Source organism: Artibeus jamaicensis, unplaced genomic scaffold (assembly GCF_021234435.1).
Source record: "Artibeus jamaicensis isolate MK-2021 breed Jamaican fruit bat unplaced genomic scaffold, CSHL_Jam_final contig_3182, whole genome shotgun sequence".
NCBI lineage: Eukaryota > Metazoa > Chordata > Mammalia > Chiroptera > Phyllostomidae > Artibeus > Artibeus jamaicensis.
The window spans coordinates 4,600,872-4,621,170 of NW_026521742.1; the positions used below are offsets into that span (position 1 = coordinate 4,600,872).

At 41.5% G+C, this 20,299-nt stretch overlaps 1 protein-coding gene across 1 annotated transcript; it reads left to right on the forward strand.

The window, feature by feature from the left end:
* Positions 1 to 16,358: 16,358 nt before the first annotated feature.
* Positions 16,359 to 19,143, forward strand: LOC119042015 (UDP-N-acetylglucosamine transferase subunit ALG13 homolog). The gene is given in 3 exon segments (XM_053663482.1): positions 16,359 to 16,386; positions 18,894 to 19,058; positions 19,061 to 19,143. Coding segments are annotated over 3 exon segments (276 nt in total).
* The last annotated feature ends 1,156 nt before the right edge of the window (positions 19,144 to 20,299 follow it).

Here is a 20,299-nt window from a genome sequence, read left to right on the forward strand (position 1 = left end):
AGGGGTCTCATGCTGCCAGGTCAATGGTGGGTGGCTAGCAGGAGGGGGACAGGTCCAGGCCCGCAGGCTGTGCCACAACAGAAGGCACATTCATCACTCTCTGACCACAAAGGAGAGTCCCATGAGGTTAAAACCTGCTGAGGGCTAAGGAGTTCATGAGATCCCTGTTAAGCCAGCCCCGTGGAGATCAAGGGAGGGGAGGAGGGAGGTCAGGAGGGCCCTCCACATGCTGCAGCCTGCCCCTCCGCTCACCCCTGCCCTTGGCTTTCCCTCTTTCTTTGAGTTTCAGACTCAGCCTTTCTGCTGGGCGCCATGGGCCAGCCAGCTGGAATAATATTCTCTGCGAGCCCGAGCAGGGTTCGTCAGCTCTGAACGAGCAAGTGCTCACGGAGTCCAGCCCCACACTTGAGCCTGGGACTCAGCACTGGGAGGAGGCGGTCTCCTTCTTGGTTGAGTGGCTATTAGTTTTCTGTTGCTGCCGTACCAAATTACCACAAACTGTGTGACTTTAAAAACACGCATTAGAATTGAAAACAGATTTTTAAAATGTTTGCCCCTAACTGCTCACAGCAACACTATTCACAATAGCCAAAAAAGATGGAAACTATGCCATGGCCATCAACAAACAAACGGGTTGACAAAATGTGGCCCATCGGCACATGGAATACTATTCATCCATAAAAAGAAATGAAATACCTATCTGTGCTACATACGACATGAATGAATCTTGAAAAACCTTATGCTAAGTGAAAGAAGCCAGACATAGAAGGTCACATATGGTGTGATTTGTTTTATGTGAAGTGTTCTGCACATGTAAAGCCAGAGAAACAGAAAGCAGACTGGTGGTTGCCAGGGGCCAGGAGGAAATGGAAGGGAGAGTTCCCTTCAGGATGGAGAGAACGTTTCGGAACTAGATAGAGCTGGTGGTTACACATCACGACGAGTGTGCTAAGTGCCCCTGAACACCTGTACACTTCAGCCTGGCTAAATTTATGTTCCACAAGCTTCTACCTCAAAGTAAATAAACAATTTTTTTTAAATCTTGAGTCCTGGGCACCAGAAGTCCAAAACTAGTCTCACTGGGTCAAAGTCATGGTGTTGGCAGGGCTGGTTCCTTCTGGAATCTCCAGAGGAGAATCTGCTTCCTTGATTTTTTTCAACTTCTAGACGTTGACTGCATTCCTTGGTTGGTGGCCCCTTCTTCCTTCTTCAAATCTGGCAGCTTGGCAATCTCTCTGTCCACTTCCCATCACCTATTCTTGACTTTGCCACTCATGCTTCCCTCTCATAAGGACCCTTGTGATTGCATTGGACCCACTTGGAGAATCCTGGGTAATTCCCATCTCAAGGTCCTTACCTCAACCACATCTGTACATCCTTGCTGCCATGTCAGGTGGCATTCACAAATCCCAGGGATTAGGAGGCAGTGATCTTTAGGGGGCCAGTATTCTTCTGACCATGGTATCAGGGTCTTGTTGGCTTGGTGTTTAGATTCCTGGAGTGTGGACCCTGCATGTTTTTGGTCATCAGCCTGAGCCAGCTTTGTCCCAGCCAGCAGGATGGACCCTCCTCCTGAGGCACCAATGGAGCAAGGTATGAACTGCCTGGTCTCTTTCCCCAGGAGTTAACCAGGTGAGCAGAAGAGAGGGCTTCAGACCCTGGGCTGGACACACAGAAGGCTGGCCGTGGGTGTAGGCTGCTGGCAGTGGTGTGCTGATAAACCATCTCTCAGAGGGAAAGACCCTGATATGGCCTGATATATCTACACACTGTGTGCCAATGTGTAGATACTCCCACCACAGCCAACTTCAGGTCACCAAAGCGACATGACTGCACATGGTTTTGGGAAGAGGCACATCATTGTGAGCCATCAGACTGGTTGTCGCCCACCACTGCGCATAAATGACACCAAGGTTGCCCAAGGTTCAGCTGAAGAGACACAACTGAAATGTGTGGTCAAAGCCAATTACCTCAAAGCAAGGGATGGGAGTTTGAACAAAGCCAGACCAGAGCAAACAGAGAACAGAGCAAGCCATGCCTAAGAAATGTCTTGTTAAAGGGGGCTGGTGGGCATTTACCTCCATGGGTCTGGTCTGTTGAAAAGGTCAGACTTACTGTGCTGACTCTTCTTCAGACCCCAGAATGACACCCCTGACCTTGTCAGTTCTCTGTAGTCCTTTGCTGAGGCTGGGAATGGAGTTGCATTAGAGGCGTCTCTGAGATCTCTATGAGTCTGCTTGGACGGCCATGATAAAGCGCCAGAGACTGGGGGACTTGGAAAACTGAAATCCATTGTCCCACAGCTCTGGGGGCAAGGAGTCCAAGTCAAGGAGAGCTCAGGGTTGGTGTCTCCTGAGGCCTTTCTCCTTGGCTTGCAGTTGGCCCTCTTCTTACTGGGTCCTCACATATCCTTTCCTCTGTGTGCGGACATATCTGTGCCCTTATCTCTTCTTATAGGGACACCTGTCATACTGCATGAGGGGATACCCTAAGTGCTTCATTTTAACTTCACCATCTCTTTAAAGGCCAAATGTAATCACACTCTAAGGTACTAAGGGTTAGAGCTTCAACACGGACATTTGGACAGGGGGAAACCACGATGAATGCTTACGTGGGCTTGGTGCTGTGACTATACACAAGCCAGTCTGAGGCTGTCCCGCTGGCACCTCCTACCCACATCCTTGTTTTCTCTCTGTTGCCCTCTCTTTCATTGAGCTTCACTCCCTCCCCTATTTCCCTCCCTTGTCCTCTCCCTTCTCTTCCTCCCCTTCCCTCTGAGAACCAAAGCAAAGGGTGGCTCTAGGAGGCGCCCTCATCAGGTGAACTGAGTTGGATGGGTGGCTCCGGAGCGAGGTTAGGACCAGAGACTTGTTGAGGTTTGGGATCGAGAGACCACAAATAAGAAAGTCTGTGCGCAGGGGGAGCCAAAGCAGGCACTGTGAAGAGAATTTGCAGACATGTCTTCAGGGTGGTAGGACGTGGTGGTCGACAGGAGGAAGTCATTGCCTTTGGCTTTACCATTTCCTCTATTACTAGACACAACGCAGGGGACCTGAACTCCTCAGGGCCAGCTCTGAAACTCAGGTTCCCAATATGAAAACAAGCCAATGTGGGCCCACCATCCCTTATACGAACCCTCAGGGCCCAATGTGTTTCAGAATTCAAAAACAGTCTCTATTTGAAAAGATGATACAGCGCACACATATGTTACATAGTAAAACTTAAATATTCACAAACACACACACAAAAGATAAATGTGTGAGGTGACGGCTGTGTTAAATATTGAGATGGTGGGGATCCTTTCACAATGTGTATCAAATCACCATGATTACACTTTAAATATCTTAAAATTTTATTTGCCAATTACCATATTATGCCATGCATAATGTGCACTTTTTTGCCCAAATTTCTGAGGGAAAATTAAGGATGTACATCATACATGGGTATAATGATTACATACCATGGGTATAATAATCCCATGTGTAATGTGCACAAAAATGTGTGTGTGCACATTATACATGGCACAATATGGTATATCCAATAAAACTTTTTTTAATTGATTTTATTTATTTATCTTTAGAGGGGAAGGGAAGGAGAGAGGGAGAGAAACATCAATGTATTGCCTTCCCCCAACCGCCCCGCATCCTCCACTACACACCAGCCAGGCCTTCAATAAAACTTTTTTTAAAGGCCCCTCTGTTATTTCTATTCCACTCTAGCCCAGAGGTGGACTCTGGGGACCACCTGCTGCCTCCCATGTGCCCAGCCCAGCCCTAGGAGCCTCCCCACGGCCCACCTGCTGTGGAGGCTACAGACTCAGGAGGTCTGGCCAGCGGTGTGGAGTCACTGAGCCCTGCCTGCCAAGGCCATTGCCCTGCTGCCTGCGGACCCGTGGCCCCAGTCAGCCTGAAAGACACTTCCTCTGCCTCCATCTCCCATGGGCCTTTTCCTTCCCCATCTGGCTGGCTGAGCTCCTCTCCTGCCACTCTTAACCAGCTGGTCAGCAGCTGGCCAGAGGCCTCGCCACAGAGGACTGCCTGAGTCACAGGGAGCCCCAATAAGCTTATGAATCAAATGCTGAGACACAGTCAGACCTGAGCCCACCACCCTTTGCAGCTGTTCACCCAGAAGCTTGGTGTGGCCTGAAAGGGTCCACCTTCCTGCTGCCCCTTCCCCAGTGCTGCTCCTCTTGGTTCCATTCCCACCACTCTGCTTTAAGGGCCCTGAAATCACCAAGCTCTTTCCTTTCTCAAAGCCTTTACACAGCCTCTCCATGGTACCATCCTACAGTTCAGGTTGCTACTCAAACATTTCCCCATGCAAGGCCTTCTCTGACCCTGGCTCAGTTAGCACCCCCAACATGGTCACTCCCTGGCCATGATTTGTGAGGCTGATCTACCCTCAAAATGACCTACCATGCAGCTAACCAGGCAGGATTTTTGTGCACGGCTTCTGGCAAACATCCTCAGGGGCTACACCAAAGGGTAGGGAGAGGGGGCATGAACACACACCAGGGTTGACCATCATTTTCTGTAAAAAGCAGAATAGTAAGTATCTCAGGTTTTGTGGGCCACACGGTCTCTCATACTATTCACTCTACTATCAATGTGCAAAAGCAGCTAGACAATCAAGGCTGTGCCCAACAACACTTTATTCACGAAAACAGGCAGCAAGTTAGGCCCGGCCCCCAGGCCATAATTTGCCAGGCCCTGATATAAATATTGAGTCGAGGAATTAGGTCATCCCCAAGTACAAGATTCCCAAGAGCCAAGAGAAGAAACAAGGGAAATTGAGGGAGCTGGCAGAAGAGGGGACATACGGAGTCAGAATGTGCTATAAATACGCCTTCAGTGGCATGTCCTGGGTCTGCTCACGAGCACTTCCACTGGTCTGCTGGACGGCTTCTTTCTATGGGACCCCAGATCTGACTTTGGAATTATGTTAAAATTTAATAGGAGGATACAAATTCCATTCACAGAAACTTATTTATAGTTGACTTTTTTTTGTTATTGTTGTTTTTATTATTGTTCAAATACATTTGTCCTCACTCCACCATCACACACGTCCCCACCACACACGTCCTCCCCCACTCCAGCCATCTCCACCTCCCTCCCCTGATCCCACCCCGCCTCGGTTTTGTCCATGTGTCCTTTATACACATTCCTGAAAACCCTTCCCCCTCTCCCCCATTATCCCCTCCCACCTCCCCTCTGGTTACAGACTGACAGTATATAGTCAACTTTGTTAAGAGACATCAGAGAACTGGACTTCCAAGCACCTTCAATGTCAGTCCTCCTATGTTTGGTAATTTGTGCTAAGTGACCCGTAGGCCTGTGTTTGAACATTTAGTGGTCAAATGCTTTCTGCAGTGGCAAGTTCTCCCTTTCAATGAATTGTTTCCCTGACTCTCTCACAGACTGACCCTCAGTGATACTCAGTTGGCTGTGTTTTTCAACATAATAAACCAAAAGTATCTTCAAGACCTAAGAGACCCTCTCCCATTATTGTCCACAGGTTACTCCCCCGTTACAGGCATCTCCACAGCATCAAGCAAGCCTGGCTAACTGGCTTGAACTGACCTTCAGTGGCCAGCTGCTTGATTAACCATTTCATGTCCTTGCAGTGGGATATCAGTTAAATTGAAGTGGACAACAAAAGGAGACACTAAGAAGTTCTCTGGCCCTTCCATAAAGTGGACTGTGATAAACATTTCCAAATTTATGTCCAGAAATTACATGAGCTCCACACTTAGCGTGTCTGGAAGCATTACTGCAGAGGCAGGAGAGGATTAGGTCAGGAAGGGGGGTACAAGGCATTCCTCCCAAGTAAGAAGTTCGCATCGGTATGTGTTACTTATCTACTACTTTAGAATACAGCAAAGTACTCTAAAATTTAGCAGCTTGAGCAACAATAAACATTGATTATCTCTCATAATTTCCATAGGATAAGAATTTGAAAATGCTTTGGGTGGGAGTTTCTGGCATGAAAATGCAAAGCAAGTTGGTTGGGCCTGTCACCACCTGAAAATTTGACTAGAGCCAGAGGGCCCACCTGGCAAGTTGGCACTAGCTATTGGCCAAGACTTTGGCTCCTCTCACCCTGGACCCTTCCACAGGACACCTTTCATACCTTCATGACATTTGAGGGTGGCGGGGGGGGGGCGGTGGACAAACTTTCCTCTACCCTCAAGGATCTTCTGGATGATCTAATAATCAAATATACATGAGAAATATTAGCAAGAGAAAATAACCAAATTTAATATATACCTATGCATAAGAGCCCCACATATATGAAAGAGTCAGAGGCCCCCACTTGCATGAGAGGTTCAGGGATAGGAAGGAGGGTTGAAGTATGTAAGACATCCTGAGCTAGGGATGAGGCAAGGTGCCTCGGGGGTTTCAAAGGGTCATTGCAGGATGATTAGAGCAGATGTTTAGTGAACAGAACTGGGTGGATCAAAAAGAGATTATCTCTGATAATCTTGAATTATGGGCAACGCCTCTAATTCAAATTCTCTCAAGTAGTCAAGAAAAGAGCAGAAATTTCTCTTAAACCTGAAGCTAAAGTTGCCTTTAGCTCAAAATAATGTATGTACTGAAAGGACAAAGCCAGCCCCGTTTGCCATGTGGCACCATTTGCCAAGCAGGCCTGTAACCTTGTTAAACATGACTGCATTTTACTCTTCTGAGCTTGTCCCCAGGACTGGAAAGGACTAGGAACAAGAACAGAACTGACCTCTCCCTACAGCCGCAGGCAAAAGATAACATTGGAACAAACTGCAGCCTCCTGTTACAACCTCGAAACAGCCCAGAGGCCAAAAAACAGCAATCCCCCCTTTTTAATCCAATTATAACCTAACAAAAGTTCAAAGCCCCCACCCCTCAGTGCTGGTGTATCTCTCCACACCATGCCCCTCTCTTTTCTTGGAGAGTGAGTAAAAGCTTTCCTCTCCACACTTTCTTCTCTTTGTGAATTCTTTCTCTTTTTTTTAAGTATATTTTATTGATTATGCTATTACAGTTTTTCCAGTTTTTTTCTCTTATCCCCCCTTCGCTGTGCACCCCCAAACCCTCCAGCATTCTTCTCCTTAGTTCATGTCCATGAGTTGTACAACTAAGTTCTTTGAATTCTGTTTCCTATACCATTTTTTACCTCGTCCCATCTATTTTATGCCTACCAGTTATGCTTCTTATTCCCTGTAACTTCCCCCCATTCTTCCCCTCTGCCTGCCCACTAAAAGCCCTCCATGTGATCTCCATTTCTCTGACTCTCTGTTCTAGCTGTTTGCTTAGTTTTTGTTTTCATTGTTTTTCTTTTCCTTTTTTCAGGTTCATTTGTTGATAGTTGTAAGTTTGTTATCATTTTACTGTTCATATTTTTGATCTTCGATTTCTTACATAAGCCCCTTTAACATTTTATATAATAAGGGCTTGGTGATGATGAACTCCTTTAATTTTACCTTATCTAGGAAGCACTTTAACTGCCCTCCCATTCTAAATGATAGCTTTGCTGGACAGAGTAATCTTGAATATAGGTCCTTGCTTTTCATGACTTCAAATACTTCTTTCCAGCCCCTTCTTGCCTCCAAGGTTTCTTTTGAGAAATCAGCTGATAGCCTTCTGGGAACTCCTTTGCAGGTAACTCTCTCCTTTCCTCTTGCTGCTTTTAAGATTCTCATTTTACCTTTAATCTTGGGTAATTTAATGATGATGTGCCTTGGTGCATTCCTCTTTGGGTCCACCTTCTTTGGGACTCTCTGGGCTTTCTCAAGTTCCTGGAAGTCTATTTCCTTCGCCAGATTGAGGAAACTTTCCTTCATTATTTGTTCAAATAAGTTTTCAATTTCTTGCTCTAGTTCTTCTCCTTCTGGCACCCCTATATTTCAGATATTGGAATGTTTCACGTGGTCTCAGAGGTTCCTAAGCCTCTCTTTATTTTTTTGAATACTTGTTTTTTCATTCTGTTCCAGTTAGAAATTTAATTCTTCCTTTTGTACCAAATCATTGATTTGAGTCCCAGTTTCCTTCCTATTGCTGTTGGTTCCCTGAATATTTTGCTTCATTTCCTTCTGGGTATCCTTCATTTGTTCTTTCATTTTTTGACCAAGCTCAATCAGTTCTGTGAGCATTTTGATGACCAGGGCTTTGAACTCTCCATCAGATAGGTTGGCTATCTCCTCATCACTCAGCTCTCTTTCTGAAGTTTTTCTCTGTTCTTTCATTTGGGCCCTATTTCCTTGGCACATCTGATAAATCGTAAGGGGGTGGGGCCTTAGGTATTCACCTGGGCAGGGCAACCCTCCTCACTGCGCTGTGGCCCTGTCTGTGAGGGAGGGGCCAGAGAGGGAACAATGCAGTTTCTTCACCTGCTCGGCTCTAGCCCCACTTTCCAATAAATTCTTGTGGGAGGCTGGCAGTTTCTCCCACCATGGCAACCCCCACCATAGTCCACAGTCAGCTCTGAGTCTCAGTTTCCCATTCAGCCAGCTCTGCCTGCAAGGTCCCCCACCTTGCCCCAGGTTCTCTCTGTCCTCCCGTCTTATAGGTCTGGTTGGTCTGGTTGATTGTTTCTTTAATTCTTTAGTTGTCAGAGCTCCATGCAGTTTGATCTTCTAGCACTTCTGGTTGTTTCTTGATTTTAGACGGGTTGTTATGCTCCTTTTGGTTGTGCGAGGAAGTGAAGGGTTTCTACCTACGCCTCCATCTTGGCCAGAACTCTCTCTGTGAATTCTTTCACAGCCCCAATCACCAACCACATGAATATTTACCACCGAGGTTCATCCTGGGGTGGCTCCTTCTGAACCCCCACAACACAGCAGCTGGCTTCACCCAGAGCAAGTATCCAAGAAAGGTCAACATGAAATTGCCAATGTCTTTTATTGACCAGGCATCAGAAATTACACCACCGTCACATTCATAACACTTCGTCATGCAGACCAGCCATGATTCAGTATGGGGGAGACCACAAAAAGACATGGAGACCTCCAGTTTCCAGCTGGCATTAAAGGGACTTGGAAGTTATCACTCCATTCACACAGCAAGAAAAACCTGAACAAACTGAAAAGCAACAACTCTTTTTAGAGCCTTCAGAGAACTGAGGTCACAGAGCATACCACTGCCCCTGAGACCGGAGAGACACATAGGGGAATGCAGAGAATCACAACCTACCAGAACAGAAGTCGGCCAGATGCAGAAAACTCCTCATGAACCAGTCAGTGCCAGGGTAGGAAAACCTGAACTGTGGTTTCTGAATTGCTAGAGACGCATGGACAGGTCTGAAAAAAAGTTGAAAAACTCCAGGGGGCCCCATCTTAGGAGCACCCCCATACATGTATAAGTTTTGCCACCAGGAGCTCAAACAGATTCTCAGTAAAGAGTGGAGAAATTCTCAAGCTTTGCATTTTCAGTATTGAGAGGGAGAGAGTGGACATTTTGAAATATACCCAGAGCATTCTGTTCTTCTTAACAAGGGCTGACCTCAAGAGAAAATAATTTAGCCAAACCATAACTAGCTAAGGTTTTACGAGACTTTCAACTACAACCCCATCTAGCCTCTCACTGAAGGAGGATAAGCGGAGGGATTTAGAAGTTTCTGTGAAGGTCACAGCCCAAGGGCACGGTCTCTCCCAGTCATAGGACTACAGGATGCTTCCCCTCCTCACCTCTCACTACCACATCAATAGGTCTCCTGTGTAATAACAGAGGAATATAAGTACAAGTGAAACAACTGCACATGCCAGGCCTTACTTAAGAAGATGTCTCTAGGGAAGCTCAAAGACCACAGGAGAGACAAAAATAAGAACCTCAGAGGAAATTTTAGCCTCTGACACCTACAGCTACAGCAAACAGTAAACAGAGCATAACCCCCAGGCCAATAAGCAGAAAACCTCACACCAAAGGCTTGTATACTTCAATTCCTTCAACCCAGTGCCTCAAGTCAGCCCCAAAGACAACACACAAGTTGAAAAGCCAGAGCAGGCATCTGAACCAGACTCACAAATGGCCCAGATGTTTTTAAAACTCAAGGACCATCACTAAAAATAGAGTGTAGTTAATATGCAAAGAGAGCAGAAACAATGAATCACATAAAATACTTAATTAAAACCAGAGAAATCAGGAAAAAAGTAAAAGGCCAAAAAAAAAAAAGAAACAAATAAAGAATAAGGGCAATGTGCAGGAACGAGTAACACAGAGGGTAGATCACTTTAAACATCAATGGTCTAAATTTGCTAATTAAAAACAGAGACTATTGGTGTTGGAGTGGATTTTATTTTAAAAAGATACAACTATATGTTGTTGATAAGAAATTCTCTATAGCCCTAGCTGGTGTAGCTCAGTGGACTGAGCATGGGCCTGCGAACCACATGATCGCAGTTCGATTCCCAGTCAGGGCACATGCCTGGGTTGCAGGCCAGTTCCCAGCAGGGGACACACGAGAGGCAACCATACATTGATATTTCTCTCCTTCCCTCCTTCCCTTCTCCTCTAAAAATAAATAAATAAAATCTTGAAAAAAAAAAAGAAATTCTCTATAAATATAAAGAGGCAGATTTCAAATAAAGGAAGGCTATCTAACATAATCTGTGGATTCAATGCAATCTCTATCAATATCCCAACAATATTTTTTACAGAAACAGACAATCCATCCTAAAATCCATATGGAATCTCAATTAACTCAAGTAGAAAAAATGGCCTTGAAAAAGAAGAACAAAGTTGGAGATCTCACATTTCCTAATTTCAAAACTTACAATAAAGATATAGTAATAAAAACAATGTGGTACTGGCATAAAGAAAGACAATTAGACCAATGGAACAGAATAGAGAGACCAGAAACAAACCTTCAAATATATGGTCAAGTGATTTTTTTTTACAAAGATGCTAAGATCATTCTATGTGGAAAGGGAAGTTGTTTCAACAAATGGTGCTGGGAAAACTGAATAATCAGATGCAAGAGGATGAAGTTGACCTCTTAACTTACAATACGTATAAAAATTAACTCAAAATGAACCAAAGACCTACTATAAGAACAAAAACAATAAAATCCTTAAAAGAAAACATAGGAGAATATCTTCATAACTTTGGGTTTGGCAATTTCTTGGCTATGATACCAAAAGCAGAGTTAACAAAGAAAATCATATATAAGTTGAACTACATAAACATTAAAAACTCTGTGAATCAAAAAGCACAATCAACATAGTAAAAAATGAATGCAAAAACTATCTGATAATTAGATATCTCATAAAGAACTGATATTCAAAATACATAACTCCTATCACTCAATAACAAGAAAGCAAACAAACATTTAAAAATTGGCAAAGAACTTGAATAAATATTTCTCCAAAGAAAATACGCAAATGGCTAACAAGCCCATGAAAAGATGCCCAACATCTCTAATTGTTAAGCAAATGTAAATCAAGACCACTAAAATACCACCTCACAGTTATTAAGATGGCTATTTTTTTTTAATTTAAAACCTAGAAAATAACAAGTGTTGGCAAGAACATGAGAAATTGGACTCTTGGGCACAATATCAGAAATGTAAAATGGTGCAGCCTTTATGGAATATAATATGGCAGTTCCTCAAAATTTTTAAAGTAGAATTACCACATGACCATCAATTTCACTTCTGAGTATATATTCAAAACAATTGAAAGCAGAGTCTTGAGGAGATATTTGTACATTTGTGGTCATTGCAACATTAGTTACAATAAGCCATCACTAGATGAATGGATAAACAAAATGTGGTCTATCCATACAATGGAATATTATCTACCCTTAAAAAGGAAGAAAACTCTGACAGATGTTACAACATGGATGAACATTTAAGACCTTATGCTAATTTAAATATGCCACTCACAAAAAGACAAATCCTGTATGATTCCACTTGTATGAATTACCTAGAGTAGTAAAATTCATAAAGGCACACAGTACAATGGTCATTACCAAGGGCTGGGGGTGGGGAGAAGGTGGAGTTGTTTAATGGGTAGAGAGTTTCAGATCTGCAAGATGAAAAAAGTTCTGGAGGCAGAGTGCACAAGAAAGTGAATATATACATAACACTAGTGAACTATAGGCATAAAAATGAATAAGATGATAAATTTCATGTTCTATGTATTTTACCACGATTAAAAATTTTTAAGTAGTAATTTTTTAAGTGAAGGAATGAAGAAAGGTATACTATGTTAATGCTAACCAAAAGAAAGCTTCAATGGCTATATTAATTTCAAACAAAACAGACTTCAGAGCAAGGAAAATTTTCAGGGATAAAGAGGAGCATTACATAAGGATAGAGATCAATTCTCCAACAAAACATAACAACCCTTAATGTGTTCACAACTAGCAACAGGGCATTCAAATGCATGAAGCAAAAAAAATGATAGAACTGCAAAGAGAAACAGATGAATCCACTATTGTAGTTGGAAAGTTCAACAACCCTCTGTGAGTAACTGACAGACTCAGCAAGCTGAAAATTAGAAAAATCATACTCGAACTGAACAGAACCATTAATCAACTGGATCCAAGTGACATCTATGGATATAATTGACAACTGTAGAATATTTCATTCAACAAAAAGAGACCATACATTTTTCTCAAGTTCAGTTCACATACAACATTCATCAAGACAGACCATATTCGGAGCTGTAAATCACATCTTAACAAATTTAAAAGAATGAAAGTCATACAAGGTGTGCTCTCAGGCCACAATGGAATTAAATTACAAATTAGTAATAGAAAGATAGCTTGAAACCTTCCAAAATACTTCTGAATTAAATAAACAGTACACTTCTAAATAACAGATGGGTCAAAGAGGAAGCCTCAAAAGAAATTTTAAACTATTTTGAACCAAATGAAAATAAAAATACAACTATCAAAATTTGTGGAATGATCAAAAGCAGTAATTAGAAGGAAATTTATAGCATTGAGTGCATAAATTAGAAAACAATAAAGCTCTAGAATCACTAATCTAAATTTCTACCACAAGAAGCTAGGAAAAGAAAAACAAATAAAATCCAAAATAAGCAGATTAGAAGTAATAAAAATTAAAGCAGAATTTTATGAAATTGAAAATAAAATATCAGACTTCCAGCCAAGATGGAGGCGTAGGTGGAAACACTGTGTCTCCTCGCACAACCAAGTTTAAAGACAACAAAGTTTTAGTAACAAAAACGCAACTAAAACACAGAAAATTGAACTGTACGGAAGTCTGACAACAACGAACCATTCAGCCAGACCAGTAAGAGGGGTGGGGAGCGGGGTCATGCAGGAAAAATCAGCCAGACTGACCCAGTCACGCAGGCAGCAGTTGGCAGATCCCAGGTACCAGGTGGCAATGGGCAGACCCAGTGTGGGCACAAGGCGGCTGGCTGACCTCAGTCACACATTCGCATGCAGATAAACCAGGAGAAGGAGCAAGCAGTGGGGCAGACCGCGCAGGCCCCAGCAGCTTGCAGGAAGCAGCAGAGGAAACCACCATTGCCCCTCTCTGACCCCGCCCCCACATACAGCGTCACAACCCAGAGACATGGGTTGACCCACCCTGGTGAACACCTAAGGCTTCACCCCTCATACATAATAGGCACGACCTGACCAAAACATTATGGCTCAAGCAGAAAAAGAGCTCAAAGCCCCACAGCCAATAAATCTAAGCGACCTAGAGATAGCTAACCTTTCAGATGCACAGTTCAAAACACTGGTGATTAGGATGCTCACAGAACTGGTTGATTTTAGTCACAAATTAGAGGAATAAATGAAGGCTAAACTAATTGAAATGAAGGGAAATGCACAGGAAACCAATAGTGATGGAAAGGAAACTGGGACTCAAATCAAGGGAGTGGACCAGAAGGAAGAAAAAAATGACCAAACAGAAAAGAATGAAGGAACAAGAATTCAAAAACATAAGGAGTGGCTTAGGAACCTCCAGGACATCTTTAAACGTTCCAACATTCGAATTATAGGGGTACCAGAAGGGGAAGAGGAAGAGCAACAAGTGGAAACCTTATTTGAACAAATAATAAAGGAGAACTTCCCCAATCTGGCGAAGGAAATAGACTTCCAGGAAATCCAGGAAGCTCAGAGAGTCCCAAAGAAGTTGGACCCAAGGAGGAACACACCAAGGCCCATTATACATTAGCCAAGATTAAAATGAAGGAGAGAATCCTAGAAGCAGCAAGAGATAAGGGGACAGTCACCTATAAAGGAGTTCCCATCAGACTGTCACCTGATTTCTCAAAAGACACCTTAGAGGCAAGAAGGGGCTGGAAAGAAGTATTCCAAGTCATGAAATCCAAAGACCTACATCCAAGATTGATCTATCTAGCAAAGCTTTCATTTAGAATGGAAGGGCAGATAAAGTGCTTCTCAGATAAGATCAAATTAAAGGAGTTCATCATCACCAAGCCCTTATTATATGAAATGTTAAAGGGACTTACCTAAGAAAAAGAAGATAAAAAAGAACAGTGAAAGGACAGCAAACTCACAGTTATTAACAACCACACCTAAAACAAAAGCAAACTAAGAGGACAGCTAGATCAGGAGCAGAACCATAGAAATGAAGATCGCAGGGAGGGTTAGCAACAGGGGAGTGGGAGGAGGAGAAGGGGGAGAAGGTACAGAGAATAAGTAGTATAGATGGTAGGTAGAAAATAGAAGGGGGGAGGGTAAGAATAGTATGGGAAATATAGAATCTAAAGAACTTGAGACAAGTGGACATAAACTAAAGGAGGGGGATGGTGGGGAAGGGGGTGTGCAGGGTGGAGGGGAATGAAGGGGGGAATAGAACAACTGTAATGGAATAATCAATAAAATATATTTTTAAGAAAAGAAAGTAAGATATCAGAGAAAATCAATGAAACCAAAAGTTGGTTCTTTGAAACGACCAATACAATTGATGAAACCCTAGCCAGGTTGACTAAACAAAAAAAGACACAAATTACTAATATTAGCAATGAAAGAGGGTCCATCATTGCTGATTCCATGGGCATTAAAAAGATAATAAATATTATGAACAAATTTATGCCCACAAATTTGATAACCTAGATGAAATTAACTAATTTCTTAAAAGACACAATCTACCAAAATTCACACAAAGAGAAATAGATCATATTAAACAACCTATATTACAAAATAAATTGAATCAATAATTAATAACCTTCTGAACCAGAAAGCACAAGGCCCAGATGGGTTCACTGATAAATTCTACCAAACACTTGAGGAAGAAATTATGCCAATTCTCTATAATCTCTTCCAGAAAATAGAATCAGAGGAAATACTTCCTAATTCATTCTATGAGGACATAGAATTTTCTCATAGAATTACTCGAACATCAAAACTAGATAAAGGCATTACAAGAGAGGAAAACTATAGACCAATGTATCTCATGAAAGTAGATGCAAAAATCTTCAACTAAATACTAGCGAATCAAGTTCAACAATGTATAAAAAGAATTATACACCATGATCAAGTGGGGTTTATTCCTAGTCTGCAAGACTGATGACAAGGAACCAGATGCTTTACCACTAAGATCAGGCAGGGATGTCCACTCCCTCCATTCCTATTCAGCACTGTCTTAGAAGTTCCAGCTAATGCAACAAAACACAAAGAGGAAGTGGAAGGTAAATGGAGAAGAAAGAAATAAAACTTCCTTTGTTCACAGATGACATAATTATCTATGAAGAAAATTCAAAAGAAAGGAGAAAACCCAAGAGAATCAACCAAAAAGTTGAGAAACTAATGTTACTGCGGCAAGGTTACAGAATAAGAAGTTAATATACAAAAGTCCATTGGTTGTTTTTTATACCAGAAATGAACAGAGGAATTTAAAATGTTTTAACTGAAATTTAAAATATAATACCATTTATATTAACACCATAAAAATGTACCTAGGTATATCTATAACAAAATATGTACCAAATCTATACAATGAAAACTACAAAACTGATGAAAGAACTAAAAGGCAATCTCAGTAAATGATGTTCTTGGGTAGAAAGACTCAATATTGCCAAGATGTTTTTCTCCTCCCAAACTGGTCTATAAATTCAGTGCAATCCAAATGAAAATCCCAGCTAGTTATTTTGTGGATATCAACAAACTGATTTTAAAAGTTTATATGGAAAGGTAAACTACCCAGAATAGCCAACAGAATATTGAATGAGAACAATATTGAATGACGGACACTTCTGAACTTTAAAATTTACTTAAAGCTAGGGTAATCAAGACGGTGTGGTACTGGTGAAAGAGCAGAAAAATGTATCAGTGGAACAAAATAGAGAGCCCAGAAATAAATCCACACAAATACAGTTAACTGATCTCCAACAAAGAAGCAAAGGCAATTCAGTGCAGAAAGGATATTTTCTTCAAGAAATGGTGCTGGACAACTGGACATCCACAGGTGAAAAGCAGTTTAGACACAGACCTTACCCTTTTCACCACAATTAATTTAGAATGGCTTATAGACCTAAATGCAAAAAATATAAAACTTCTAGAAGTTACCATAAGAGAAAATCTAGATGATCTTGAGTTTGTTGAAGACTTTTTAGATAAAATGAAAGCATGATAAAGAAAAACTTGGTAAGCTGGACTTCATTAAAATTTAAAACTTCTGCTCTGTGAAAGGCACTGCCAAGACAGTGAGAAGGCAAGCCACCAAATGGGAGAAAATATAAAACACACATCTAGCAAAGGGTTGGTATGAAAATATAGTTAAAAAACTCAAAACTGAACAATAAGAAAAATAGCAACCCAATTAAAAATAGCCAAAAGATCGAGACACCTCATCAAAGAAGGTATATAGACACAAATAAGCATACGAGCAAAATTCTCCCCATCATATGCTATTGAGGAACTGCGAGTTAAAACAGCACACACCCATTAGGATGGTAAAGATCCACATAATTAACAACCTTAAATGCTGGTGAGAATGTGGACCAATAGGGAGTCTCATTCAGTGCTGGCAGGAATGCAAAGTGGTTCAGACACTTGCAAGACAGTTTGGCAGTTTCATACAAAACTAAACATATGATCCAGCCATGATGCTCCTTGGTATTTACTCAAATGAGCTGATAACTTATGTCCACACTAAAACCTGCACATAGATGTTTTAGCAACTTTAGTCATAACCACCAAAACTTAGAAGCAACCAAAATGTCCTTCAGAAAATTAATAGGTAAATAAACTGTGGTACAACCAAATAATGGATTATTAGTCAGTGATAAAAAAGAGAAATGAGCTATCAAGCCATGAAACAACATGGAGGAACTTTAAATGCCCATCACTAAGTGAAAGAAGCCAATCTGAAAGTCTGCATACTATATGATTCCAACTACATAATTCTGGAAGTGACAGAACTACTGAGACAATAAAAATATTAGTGATTACCAGAGATTGGCACAAAGGGAGGGATGAATAGGCAGAGCATAGAGGATTTTCAGGGCAGTGATGCTGCTCTGTGTAATACTGTAATGGTTGGTACATGTCATTACACATTTGTCCAGACCCACAGAATGCACGACACCAAGAGTGAACCATAGCACAAATTATGGGCTTTGAGTGATAATCATGTGTCAGTGTAGGTTCATTGATTGTAAAAAATGTACTGGTGTGAAACTGATAGTGGGAGAGGCTGTGTGTAGTGCAGAGTAAGGAATATATAGGAAGTCTCCTTACATCCTTTTTTAAGTACATTTTACTGATTATGCTATTACAGTTGTCCCAATTTTCCCCCTTTGCCCCCTCCACACAGTACCCTCATTCCCTCCAGCAATCTCCCCACTTAGTTCATGTACATGGGTCATACAGATAGGTTCTTTGGCTTCTCTATTTCCTATACTGTTCCTAACATCCCGTCTATTTTGTATCTACCAATATGTACTTCTTAAGCCCTGCACCTTTCCCCCCATTTTCCCCCTTCCCCTCCCAACTGATAACCCTCCAAATGATCTCCATACATGTGGTTCTGTTTCTGTTCTAGTTGTTTGCTTAGCTTTATATTTAGATTCAATTATTTGATAGTTGTGGATTTACTGTCATTTTAATGTTCATCATTTTGATCTTCTTCTTTTTCTTATATAATTCCCTTTAGCATTTCATATAATAATGGCTTGGTGATGATGATGAACTCCTTTAACTTGACCTTATCTGGAAAGCACTTTATCTGCCCTTCCATTCTAAATGAGAGCTTTGCTGGATAAAGTAATGTAGGTTATAGGTCTTTGCTTTTCATCACTTTCAATACTTCTTGCCAGTCCCTTCTTGCCTGCAAAGCTTCTTTTGAGAAACCAACTGACAGTCTTTTTGGAACTTCTTGTAGTTAGCTCTGCTTTTCTCTTGCTGCCTTTAAGATTATCTCTGCCTTTAAGATTGCCCGAGGGCTGGATTTAGCTCAGTGGGTACTTCGATTCACAAGCACTGCTAAGATTGCCTGAGCAGGGTCTGCCAGGCCCAGTTCTCACTCAAATGGGCTGGACCCAGTTCGTCTCTTTCATCTCCAGGGCCTTCCCTCTCGTCACCTTTCCCTAGCCACCCTGAGCATAACCTACCCTTTGCCTCCTCTGGTGCCCTCACAGCACTGGATCCATGGGCCTGAAATGGCGTGGAATCTCCCCATGGCTTGTTCGTGCAGCCAGATCTGGGCAGAATGCACCTCCTAGTTGCTCTCCCCTGAGTTTTTGGCACCTTTTCCAGAATCCTTGCCTGGTGTCAGATTTTTTGCGGGACCAGTTCTTTAATGGTTCAGTGAGACCATCAGGAGCCTTGGTTACAACCAACTCATTCTACAAATAGGTGGAGGAGCGGTGGTACCTGAACCATTCAGAACTGAGTCATTTTCTCTGGATGTTTACGGATACAAAGATTCATTGAAAGACCTTGAGAAAGCAGGTCTAATTATTAGTCACTCAGGTGCAGGAAGCTGTGTGGAGACTCTGGAAAAAAGGAATCATCCTACAGTAGTTGTAAGCGAAAAGTTGGTGAACAATCATCAGCTGGAATTGGCAAAGCAACCATACGGACAGCATCTCTTCTGCTGCCCCTGCAGCATGCTTCCTGGGCTGTGTCAGTCCATGGACTGGAGACACTGAGATGTCTTCCTCCTGGCCAGCCAGAAAAATTTTCTGCATTTTTGGATAAAGTTGTTAAATTACAAAAATAGACACTAAACTCTCAACACTTTAAAAAACATCCCCCCAGATCCAACCTATGGAACTTGATTAAATCAAATTAAATACACAGTATATATTTGCAGAATAATATAAATTAAGAAACTTCCTACATCTATAGAATGTTAGAAAATTTTATTCTGTGTATATAAACATTTGGGTTCAAATAGTAATTACAGTTCAGTAAATTTATTAGATTTTCCGAAAATCATTATATTTTAGTATTAGAAATATGTAGTGACCGTTCACAGGTTTTACCCTGGACTCCCAAATAGAATTAGAATCCTGAAAAAAAATTAAATTGGAAAAATTTGACAAAAATCTCAAATGTAGTTAGTTTGATTTTTCTAAGAGTAGAAAAATGAAATAGTAACAAACTCGTAGAAATTTTTTGAGTCAGCATCTTTAGCTTCATAATCCAAGAAACAAATTTTTTTCACATATTTTATTTTAGTTTAGTTTAGTTTAATTGTTCAAGTACAGTTTCTGCCTTTTGCTCCCATCCCAGCTTACCTCCCAAGCCCTCCCCACTTCCCTCCCATTTCTACCACCCACCCTTGTTTTTTGTCCATGAGTCCTTTATACTTGTTCCTGTAAACCCTTCCCCCTTTCCCCTGAAATTTCCTCCCTTCTCCCCTCTGGTCATTGTCAGCCTGTTCTCTATTTCAGTGTCTTTGGTTATACTTTGCTTACTTGTTTGTTTCATTGATTAGGTTCCTGTTAAAGGTGAGATCATATTAAAAAGCAAAAATGATGGTTATGTTCTGTACAATAAAAAGCTCAATAAATACCTAAAAATTTAAAAAAAGATTTTCTCTTTATCTTTAACCTTTGACATTTTAATTATAATGTATCTTGTTGTGGTCCTCTTTAGATCCAACTTATCTGAGATTCTCTGTGCTTCCTGGACTTGTATGTCTATTTCCTTGGCCATATTAAGAAAGTTTTCTTTCATTATTTTTTTAATAAGTTCAATTTCTTGCTCTTTCTCTTCTCCTTCAGGCACTCCTACAATTTGAATGTTGGAACATTTGAAGATGTCCCAGAGGTTCCTAAGCCTCTCCTTGTTTTTGTTTTTGATTTCATTTTTGTTTGAATTCTTGTTTCTTCTTTTTGTTCTGGTTGAATGGTTATTTCTTCCTTTTGTTC